At 39.6% G+C, this 12,364-nt stretch overlaps 1 protein-coding gene across 1 annotated transcript; it reads left to right on the forward strand.

Annotated features, from left to right (window-relative positions):
- The first annotated feature begins 294 nt into the window (after nt 1-294).
- On the forward strand, nt 295-783 carry LOC130718968 (uncharacterized). Its single transcript, XM_057569622.1, has one exon. It carries the CDS (start codon nt 295-297, stop codon nt 781-783), a length of 489 nt encoding a protein of 162 aa, XP_057425605.1.
- The last annotated feature ends 11,581 nt before the right edge of the window (nt 784-12,364 follow it).

Raw genomic sequence — 12,364 nt, forward strand, 5'->3', positions numbered from 1 at the left:
GTAATATGAAATCAGAATCAGTCTTGCATTGCCTTCGAGATTGTAATCGTGCTCGGCATATTTGGATGCTAATGGGTTTTGATCCCACTAGCGCTTTGTTTAGTGAATTGGAGACAAAGGCTTGGTTACGAGGACTCCTTTCTGATAGTAACCCGATAGCGATTGCTACGTTATGGTGGGTTTGGCGTGCTAGAAATGCCTTGTGTTGTTATGGTTGCAGATATTGGCCAAGCATTTGGGTCTGGTCAGAGCTTGGCCCATCAGCCTTAGCGTCTGGTCAAGTGGCAGCCGATGATGACTAACTGTATGGTGATTAATGTTGACGGCAACGTTTGTGGAACTCCGACGCGTGGTGGCTTCAGTGGTTGCTACCGTTCTAACTCGGGTCAGTGGCAGGGAGGCTTTTTTGGCTACCGTGATGATACATGCATTCTGCACTTGGAATTGTTGGCCATTTTCAATGGGCTTTCGATTGCTTGGGAGCGTGGCTGTCGTGTGGTTGAATGTCAATTGGATACTTTGAATGCGGTTACACTAGTTAAATCAAAGCCAACTTGGAGTCATCTTTATGCTTCCTTAGTGTGGGATATTATTGAGATGTTGCAGAGACCTTGGAGGGTGGAGTTGCACCATATCTTGAGAGAAGAGAATGCATGTGCGGACGAGTTAGCTAAACATAGAGCTCACCAGGAAGAGGCCTTTTTTGCCATTGAGAACCCTTTGGAGGGAATGAGTTTTCTCCTTCTAGCTGATGTTGTTGGTAACACTGTCGTGAGAGAGTAGTTGGGGTTTCCGCGTTTTTCTTTTTCTTTATATGCCTTACCAAAAAAAAACCCCTCAATAGCAATCACTAAGAGATTTTTGGAGTGACTTAGGAACCTGCATTTAGGAACAAAGTCCCTTCATCATGCAATTGCTTGGTTTTAGAATCGTTACGTTTATTTCTCAGCATACTCACACGACTATTCTAGACCTAAAATCTATTTGAAGTTTTGAACCAACAAAGTGGTACGCCCAAGGAAACTTGTCTTGATATTGATTCTCCTTTAGATATGGTAGTAGCAATTAAGGACAAGACTCTCTAGTATGTGAGTGAGATTTGACTCTTAATTACAATAATCAGAGGATCTCAACAAAAACTTTGAATGGATAAAAGTTTGGGTTTCTGAGGGCTAAGTTTTTGAACTAAAAAATTTTGGGATATTTTTTGAAAGCAGTTCTAGTTTCTCATAAATTGATTCAGCCTAACGCATTCGACATTGTTGAGTCTTTCATTCTTGTTGAATCTCAAAAATCTTAATTCTTGAGTTTTGATTGAGAAGTCTTCAAGTGTTCCTTATATAGTCTTTAAAGGTTTATAGTTTGTTGCAATGCAAGAGAGTTAAGAGCATCTCCAATGGTAGTATCTAATGTTAAATACATACTCATATGAGTATCTATTATAATTTGAGTACATATTCAATTCTAACATGGCAAAGATGAGTATGTGAGAATAGATACTCTACACTAACCTTAAAAAGTGAGCTTGTATTTATTACAAGCACTTACAATTAATTAAAATGGAGATAAATAATAAAATATACAAATGTGATGTTGATGGTGGGATCCACTATATAAATTTTTAAGAGTTGTTGGGTTGGAGTAAAAAGTTAGTAAAGTGATGTAGATGATGTGTCATTATAGAGAATTGTAAAAAATGAAGTGTAGATATTTTAGTGAGTATGATAGATGTAGATGCTCTAAGTTTGCTTGGCATCTACAAGGGATTGCAACAACTACCTGTTGTCCATTTAATGCTCTTTCTCATTACCAAAGTAGCTTAGAGCATCTCCAATGACTCCCACCAATATCTATTACCATTAGAGTAGAGCTGGGTATGCGGTTAGACCGCCCCACGTAGGCCCGCATTTAAACGGGCCTCTATTACGCTGGTCCGCCCCCGCCCCGCGGATAAGCGGGCTGGCCCGCGGCCACAAGCCAAATAAAAAAATAATAAAAATACAATTTAAAACTAAATTAAAAATATTTTTTTTCATTAAAAACCTTATAAATGACTAAATTAAAAAATAAATGGATTTTTTTTCCAAAGTTGTCAAACTTTGTTTGTCAAACTTTGTTGATACATAATAATTCATAATTAGTAAACTTTTGTCTTTTGGTGTCTTAAACTTTTTTTTTTTTTTTTTTTTTTCTGTTGGACCAGTTCTTCAATTCAAGACTTATTTTTTTTTCTTTTGTAATGCGGTCCAGCCCGCAAAACCGCGGTTCAACCCGCCTGAACTCGCGGGTTGAGCGGGCCAGACCGCGTAGGCCCACTTTTAAACGGGCAACCAATCACCGGGCCACAGCCCACGCGGGCTGCGGGTTAAGCGGGCAGGCCCGCGGGCGCGGGCCAATTCGCCCAGCTCTACCATTAGAGCATATTTTTAATTCCAACATGACTAGTGAGAGTATGTGAGAGTAAATACTCAATTTAGTCATGAAAAATGTGTTTGCATTTATTATTGCTTAATGTAAAAGGTTTAAATGAAACTTACAATTAATAAAATAATTTTTTTATATAAACTTTTAAGAGTTGTTGGGTTGGAGTAAAAATTAATAAAATGATGTGAGATTATTGGAAGTTGTAAAAAGTAAAATGTAAATACTTAAGTGAATATCATGGTTAAAGATGATCTTAGCCAAATGGAAAAAGTGATGTTTCCATTTTAGTGCAAGATCAATGTTTACTCTTGGGCAATGTAGCTCTTTTGTCTTTAATTAGCTAGCTTTTTAGACTTCTGAAATGATGTGTATCATTCCTTGACATTGTTGAACTTGATCTTGATAAGTGTGTGAAACATTGGACGATAGAGGGCTGATAGTGCAGACATGCGAGCCAAAGCTAGGTCCTGGCTAAAGCACCTGAGCATTGTAAAATAGATATACCAAGCTAGAACAGGTATTGAAATTTCCTAAAAATCCAGAAAATTGTCGTTTCATGTAATGTATGAGATTATTTATTAGTTACTGATTGAATCATGAGTCATGACTAATAGTGTAGGTACCATAAATGGTAATTTGAACAATGGTTGCTGGTGAGGAGAGAGAAGCAAATATAAACTGCATGGTGTCTCTGTTCGTATAGGGCAGCTCCATAGCAACTCCAACACTGGGAGAAAATGCAACATCCATTACTTGGTGGTATACTGGCTGAGCTAAGGAACTAGCATATGATTTGATTTTTGTGTTTGCATTTATATCTGTATACGGGCTTTAGAACAAACTTTTGATTATTCCATTAAGATGAGAGGCGTGTGTGACATATCGATGAGGCCACTAATTCTCTTAAAACCTGGAATGTACTCGTAGAAAATGAATGAAGCGGGTGTAAACGCTGAACGATCATCCAGCCAAGGTCGGCTTGGTAACTCAATTTTGAATGTCCAACAGTACATGTACATGTAGAGAAGTCACCATAGGCTAAAATTTTTAAGTATCAAAAATAATTCTACGATTAAACAATTTCAAAATTTTAACTGCTTTGATTCCAAACGTCCAATCTAAATGAAATGAAATCAGTAATTGCCTAAGCAGATTTTTAGTGAAGTCACAAACATGCACCCATTTATTCAGTTGAAGCCAGAGGCTCTGTCAATATTGTAGCTTATGTGCTATGAAGTGGTTCATCCACTAGTGTGGGCTTGATAGACAAATCAACCGCCTGAATGTAAATCTGCTTCGGTTTATCCTGAGACGCAACAACAATTTTTGTCTCAAAGGGAGTTACTGATGACTCTGAATAGATGTCCTCATATTTGTGTTGTGGTCCTGTTCCGGTATGGAACCGCAGACTAAGGCTAACCAATATCGAGAGCAAGCGAGAGTAAACAAAGTGAGTAAAATGCGTGAAATGATAGGATCCCCACCGCTTGGGCGGTCCTCTTTTATTTATAGCTTGGGTTTTGGTCCGGCTGGACCATGGGTTGCCCGGCCCATTGAGGCCCACAACTTCTGGTACGCCCGTGTACAATGTGAACCAATTTGTGAGCACGCAGGCTTCAATGAAATAAGGCTAATCAACAAAGTAAAAATATACTAGGCTAATCATTATAAAATAATTCTTTCTGCGTGACACGTGATGTCTAAGTGACGCTTTGCCCATCACCTCAATCACTATGCACCATATCAATCCCCTTCCGGATTTTTGTACCTGCAACAATCATCACAAATATACTACAGATATCTTGGAACTTGTAATGTATAAAACCTACCTAAGCTATGCTATTCGCATTAATTGAAATGTGCATTTAAAATCCACTCATAGGGTAACTTTTCTCTGAAACGACTCTTCTTCTTCGAAACGACGCTTACCTGCCAACTGACACCACTCTCTGCTCAAGCGTTACTTTTTCCAAACGTCACCTCTTAATGACGCGTCGGTTCACCGCCTCAGCAAATTCAAATGTGTGGTCTGAATGAACGCGTGGATTCACACAAACCACACGCATGCTCACAGTTTGCCTCAAGTATTTTTAACCACACCTTTTTGACACACCTTTTCATCTTCTACCTTCTCTCTATATATAGCAATCCTTTTTACCCCCAAACCACTTCACTCTTGCACTTCAAAATTTTCACCATTCCTCCGCAATTACCAAATTTCTTGCATTTAACTACAAGTGTTCTTGCACATTACCAGAAGTCCTCCAGATTTAACCGAGTTCATCACAGCCTTTTTCACTGGTAAGCATTCTTCACTCTGTTTATTCATGAAATCTTACTTCCTTCTACACTAAAAAGTTTCATCTAAATTCTTCTTCTTCTTCATTCGCTTGTTTATCCAAACCAAACTCTACTTAAAATCTATTCTTCCCCACAATTCCAACTTACATTTTACCCCTTTATATTCATAACCCTGGATCCTTTATAATTTCAGGAATTCTTTTGAAAATGGATGCAAAACACACCCGTAGGGCCTCTAAAGCTCCTAAAACTTCTTCCATTGCAGTCGATACATGGGTCACTAGCAAAGTTAAAACTAGGTTCACTAAATTCTGCAATGTTAAAACTGTAATGGATCTAATCACTGAAAACACTTTTCGCTCTGATGGCCAAGATGTGTACCTTGACATAGTCCCCTGTTTACCTACTGAACCTTGTTGTTTTGGGGCTCCTGACCCTAACGGCAAAAACCACACCTATTTCTTTGAAAACATTTTCACCGACCTAAAATATAAACTCCCTCTCTCAGATTTCACTTGCTCCGTTTTAACCTTACTAAATGTTGCCCCAACACAACTCCATTGTAATAGCTGGGCATACCTGAGGGCGTTCGAACTTCTATGTCAAGTGTTAGGTATCAAACCCACTAGCAATAAGTTTTTTTACTTCTTTGAAACTAGTGGTAGAAGCATAAAAGGTGAATATCTTTCTTTAGCCGCCGCTAAGGGAAAATGCCTATTTACCTTATTTAGAAGCCATTACAAACAATTTAAAGGGAAATTCTTTAGGCTAAACGAAACAGAGAAGTGCAAGGATGTATTTTATTTCAATGATGGAAGCCCAAAGTTCCCTTTCTACTGGACCGCCCGTTATGAGGCTATCATCAAACTTCCTGATGATTCCCTCACCCCTGAGGAAATGGTGGATTGCACCTTTCTATCTAGCATTGACTTGAATCTCACCGAATTTCTAGATGCCCATTATGAAAACAGATTGGGTGAATATGTGGGTAAGATTCTTAAATTTCCACATCTTTGTATCTCGAGTATTTATTTTATTTCTAACCCTACCATTTTGTTTCAGCAAAAATGACTCGCCTCTCTGATGATGATATCCTCCGTTTCCGTCGAGAACAACAGGCTGCAAGGGAAAAAAGAAACCCAGCGAAAACTCTGTTAGATGCCGATGCTAGTCATTCAGGCACCGAATCGAATCGCCCTCAAAAGAAGAAGAGAAAGAATGAAACACCTGAATCGGCGAAAGGAAAAGACTCTTCTCAGCCCTCAATGGAAAAATTTATGGTGAAGGGTAATCCTCAACATATGACACACAAAGCTGGGTCTTCAAGTGCTCCGCCCCCTTCATGGAAAAGCCTGCTGAAAGAATTTGAAGAACTCACTTCTGAAGAAGTGACCTCGCTATGGGACTCCAAAATTGATTTTAATTCGCTGGTGGAAACAAATTTGGTATTTGAGGCGGATCGGGAAAAGGTTAAGAAGATCGGATTAAAAGAAGCTTGTCAAGCCATCATGACGAAAGGACTTGAAATTGCGGCAATTTCCAAGATGATTGACCTGGAGACCGCTGACTTTGATGGGATTAATTCCGCCAAACAGTTAGAAGAGAAAGAAAGAGAGATGCTGAAGATGAAAGCTACTATGAAATTGTTGGATTCTGCCAACAAAGTGAATGAGAAGAAGGCCGTAGATTTAGCCCTAGAGAATGAACGCTTAAAGAAGCATGCTGAAGACTTAAACACCGCTCAGAAAGCTAAGGAAGAAGAACTTGTGAAATCTCAGGCAGAAGTCACACAACTCCATTCCGCCAATGCTGAATTGAAAAATGAAAATTCTAAGTTGCATTCACAAATTTCTGAACTGAAGAATTCTGTCCTTGACCAATTTGAAGCTGGATTTGCAAAAGCCAAAGAACAGATTCTTTTCCTAAATCCTCAAGTTTCCATCAACTTTGCTGGTTCCGATCCTTATGCAAGGATTGTTGATGGCAAATTGATCAGCCCTGACACTGGTGATGAGGAAGAAGAAGAAGAAGAAGCAGATAAAAATGAAGAAGATGGGAATGCCAACAACAATGAAGGCGAAGGAGAGAATCATTAGTTCCACCCCTGTTCAAGCATATGTACTACATGAATTATCCTTTAGTTTTTTTTTTTATTTTCTAAGTTAGTTAAATCTGCCTATGTTTTATCTTTATTTCCGTAAGTGTTGAGCAATTAGCTCCACGGTTTATCATAAGATAATTATGTAATGTTTATCAAGCACTATTAATATGATGTGTTTTCTATATATCAACTCTCAAATTGCATAATTCTAATGGTTCTGCCTCCCGTCTAAATTACTTCAACAGTTAATAACATGTTTCCAACACTTAATATATTTCTGTTCCTATTCCTATTCTATGAAGACATCACATCTTAACTTAACATAGAAACCATTAAGTTATTCTTTCGATCTCAATAACATAATTCATCCAACAACAACTAGATCAATTAGACAAATTAATATAATTAATAATACTGCGCTTTACTAACCTTTCAATCAGTAATCTCAAAGTATAACTTAACATGAATAATTTTTACTAACCTTTCACCAAATTTGATCCGCCTTCGTCGTTTAGTTGAATACGTTATTCCCACATTTTGCCGTACATAATGAAATATGCTAAAGTTTAAACTTAATCAACTACTTTGGAATCATAAGGCCTTTGTGTACATAACTTAGTCAAATTTTTCATTTTTGACATAGTTACTCATGGAAATCAAAGTCAACATATTTGATTTCATTAGTATGCTCGCGTGGAGACTTGTGCTTAGTTTGGACAAGCTTAAATCCAATTTAAGACTGTGCTTATGAATTCGTGGCCGAATGCTCTTGTTTTAAGAGACTTACTTTTTTCTCAATTGTCTGACGTCGCCCAATTGATAGACCTTAGTTGATAAGTTTCCGCTATGGGTAAAAGAAATAAGTAAAATGATAAGCCCTTGATCATTTTTAAAAAAGGTTATGCCTCGTTAAAAACTCTCCCGCCTGGGGTAGAGAAAAGAGTGCACACCTGTTATTCATTAATAATTGATGCCTCGTTAAAAACTCTTCCGCCTGGGGTAGAGAAAAGAGTGCATCAAATCTAGTCTTACACAACAAACATAGTTTTAAACGATACAACCAACAAACGTAGACTTCAGCACACACAAACTGAAACAACGAAACACAGTCTTGGACAAACATACACTGAAACAAACTGTACAACACAAAACAAGCCGAACGAACCACCCTGCACTTCAACTGTAATAATAACGGAGATGCTGTGCATTCCAAGCCCTTGGGACCCTTCGCCCCGATAACTCCTCCAAATGATACGCCCCTTGACCAAGCTCTCGCAGAATCCTGTAAGGTCCCTCCCAATTAGGTGATAACTTCGAATCATCAGGCCCCTTTGCCTTCCTACGCAGAACCAAATCACCAACTCTCATTTGCCTCGGAACCACTCTAGAATTGTATCGCCTTTCCGACCTCTGTTTTACCATTGCCTGTCTCAAACGAACCTCTGCTTGCGTTTCCTCTGCTAAATTGAGATCAACCACTCTATTCATGTCGTTCTGCTCTTCATTATAAGTTGCCACCCTGAAAGTTACATCTTGTAATTCTGCTGGTATCATTGCATCTACCCCGTAAGTCAACTTAAAAGGTGATTCGCCAGTAGTTGATTGAGGAGTAGTATTGTACGCCCAAATGACCGTGATTAACTCTTCAGCCCATAATCCCTTAGCTTCGCCTAGACGCTTTCTAATTCCATTGAGAATGACTTTATTCGCTGACTCCACTTGTCCATTTGTCTGAGGGTGCTCAACTGAGGCGAAACGCATCTCAATTCCCATTCCTGCACAAAAATCCTTCACACTCCTGCTTGTAAACTGTGTTCCATTGTCTGAGACGATAGTTGCTGGAACGCCAAATCTGCAAACCAATTTTCTCCAATAAAACTTTTTGACTTTTTCTGCTGTTATTTTCGCCATTGATTCCGCCTCAATCCACTTAGTAAAATAGTCCACCGCCACCAAAATAAATCTGATTTGAGAACCTGCTGGAGTGAACGGTCCCAGAATATCTACTCCCCACATTGCAAATGGCCATGATGAACTCATTGAGCTAAGAGTCTCAGGCGGCGCCTTATGTAAATCTGCATAAATTTGACATTTACCACACTTCTTCACATATTCCATACAATCCCCTCGTAAAGTTGGCCAATAGAACCCTGCTCTGAGCACTTTCGCCGCCAAAGATCTTCCCCCTACATGACTTGCACACACACCTTCGTGAACTTCAAACATGATTCTTTCCGCCTCATCCTTAGAGACACATCTCAATAAAGGAACTCCAATCCCTCTTCTGTACAATTGATCGCCCAACAATGTGTAACGACTTGCCTCGCGAATTTGATCCTTAGAGAATGTCAACACATTAGAGCCTTCTGCCTCCAAACACTGTTTGATACGCCCCATCCAATCTGAATTCGCTAAAGTTAACACCATCATTGTCTCATCTTCTTCGATACTTGGGCTACTTAAAACTTCCTGGATAACTGACTTATTGTTTCCCGGCTTCTTGGTGCTTGCTAACTTTGATAGAATATCCGCCCTTGTATTCTCCTCCCGCGGAACATAATTGACCTGCACTGTGCCTATCTGCTTTATCAATCCCTGAGCTTTCAATAAATACTTAGCCAGCTGTGCGTCCCTCGCCTGATATTCACCCTGAATTTGCCTGGAAACTATCTGAGAATCTGTTTTAATCATTATGCTCTTGACCCCCATCTCGATCGCCAACTTCAAACCTGCAATTATAGCTTCATACTCTGCCTGATTATTGCTTGCTTTAAAGTCAAACTTGAGTGACTGCTCAACTGTCACGCCACCTGGCCCTTCTAAGATTATTCCAGCTCCACTTCCCTTGACATTAGACGAACCATCTACAGACAAACTCCATTCGCCAACTTCCATATTTTTCTCACTGGAAGACATTTCATTAACAAAATCCACCAATACCTGTGCTTTAACCAGACCTTTCCTATCAAAAGTGATTTCAAATTCTGACAATTCAACAGCCCAGGAAACCATTCGTCCAGCCAGATCAGGCTTTTACAAAACTTGGCGAAGTGGCAAATCTGTTTTTACCACAATTGGAAAGCCTTGAAAATAAGGTCTTAATTTCCTGGCGGATATGATTAGAGCTAATGCAGCCTTTTCAATTTTTTGGTATCTAACTTCAGCTCCTTGAAGAGCATGACTCACAAAATATATGATCCTCATATCATCCTTATTTTCTTGCAACAAAACTGAACTAACTGCATTATCAGAGATGGAAATAAACATTGATAATGAAATACCTGGAACTGGTTTGGCTAAAATTGGTGGCTTGGATAAATGATCCTTCAAACTTTGGAACGCCCTCTCACATTCTTCAGTCCACTGAAAAGTTTTGTTCTTCCTTAAGCATTGAAAAAATGGTGCTGATTTTTCCCCAGAACACGGAAGAAACCTGGACAAAGCTGCTATTCTTCCTGTTAACTTCTGCACATCTTTAACTGAGGTTGGACTCTGCATATCGAGTATCGCCTTACACTTATCAGGGTTCGCCTCAATTCCTCTCGTCGTGATCATGAAACCCAAAAACTTTCTGCTTTGAATTCCAAACGAACACTTTTCCGGATTAAGTCTCATGTTATGCTTTCTTAGTTCGCCAAAAGCTTCTTCGAGATCAGAACAATGCGCCACCATTTCCTCTGACTTGACCACCATGTCGTCTACATAAATCTCCATGTTCCGCCCCACCTGCTTGTCAAACACCTTATCCATCAACCTTTGGTATGTTGCTCCCGCATTCTTCAGCCCAAACGGCATAGTCTGATAGCAATAGTTCGCCTGATTTGTCATGAAAGCTGTTTTCTCCTCGTCAGGCTGATACATTCTTATTTGATGATACCCTGAGTATGCATCCATGAGGCTAAGCATTCCGAATCCAGATGCCCTATCCACAAACTTATCAATATTCGGTAAAGGATAAGAATCCTTAGGACAGTGCTTGTTCAAATCTGTATAATCTGTGCACATTCGCCACTTGCCATTAGCCTTCTTCACCATAACAACATTCGCCAACCAAGTTGGATACTTTACTTCCCTAATGAATCCAGCTTCCAGTAACTTATTTGTTTCCACCTTTACAGCCTCTGCCTTTTCTTCGCCCATCTTTCTTTTAAACTGAACAATAGGTTTCACCCCGGGATTTAAAGCCAATTTGTGACATATAAATTCCGGATCGATTCCTGGTAAATCTCTTGCACTCCATGCAAACAAATCCATATTCTCAGATAATAATTTTACCAACCTGTTTTCCTGACTTGTAGTTAAATTGACACCAACTTTCAAGTTTCGCTCACCAATTTGGATCGCCTTAGTTTCCTCTTCTGATTTCATCTTGTACTCACTGAATCCTTCTCGAGGATCCAAAATAATTTCTGACTGTTCTAAATCCACCTCATAGACTCGATGCCCCTCTTTCACTGCTTTCTTACCCATGTGCCCATACTGCTTAAAACTTTCTGAATAACACTTTCGAGCAACCATTTGATCAGCCTTTAAAATTCCAACTCCTCCTTTGCTCAATGGATACTTCGCCGTTAAATGTCTTGTAGAAATGATCGCCCCCAATCTGTTTAGTGATGGCCTCCCAATGAGTACATTGTACGGTGAAGTACACTTTACTACCAAAAACTTAATAGCAAATGCCTCCGCATTCTTCCCTTCTCCAAAGACAGTTTTCAATTCCACATATCCTCGAACAAATACTTTTTCTCCAGAAAAACCCACTAAAGAACCATCATAAGGCAACAAATCAGATTCATTTAGCCCCAACTTTTCAAAAGCGTCACCATAAATCAAATCCGCCGAGCTTCCTTGATCCAGAAGTACCCTCTCAATTTCATAATCAGCAATCCTCAGCATTACAACAATTGGATCATCTTCGTGAGGCTGTACTCCCTCAAAATCTCGCACAGTAAACGTTATATCGGGTTGATTGGTTGCCCAACTTCCCCAATCGTTAGAGTAAACAGCATTAATGGAGTGAACGTACCTCTTACGAGCTGAATTAGTCATTCCTCCGCCACGAAATCCACCAAAAATAGAATGAATTCGCCCCTTTGCTTTTCCATCCGATTGCCTATCTTGACCACCACCCTCAATCTCCTTTCCATCTTCGGTTCGTCTTGTTGAAGTTCCTGCTTCATCTGAATTGCTTCGCCCCTCAAGCTGCTTCATATACCCAGCCTTTATCAATTTATCAATCTCCTTCTTCAAAGTAAAACAGTCATCAGTATTATGCCCTGAAATCCTATGATACTCGCACCACTTCTTCTTGTCCACGTAACCCGTTGACGGCTTTGGCTGCCGTGGAAAACGAATAACATTCGCCTCCAAACACGTGTGCAAAGCTTCAGTCAAATTAACTGCCAAAGGTACTGCACGGTCATTTTGGTTCCGAGTCCACGTCATCGAATGTCCTGGCCCACGCACTCCATACGGTTGAGCACGATTTTTGAAATTAGAACGGTTATCAAATCGGCCGTCATAACGGTTACGATTATT

This window comes from Lotus japonicus, chromosome 5 (genome assembly GCF_012489685.1).
Source record: "Lotus japonicus ecotype B-129 chromosome 5, LjGifu_v1.2".
Lineage (NCBI taxonomy): Eukaryota > Viridiplantae > Streptophyta > Magnoliopsida > Fabales > Fabaceae > Lotus > Lotus japonicus.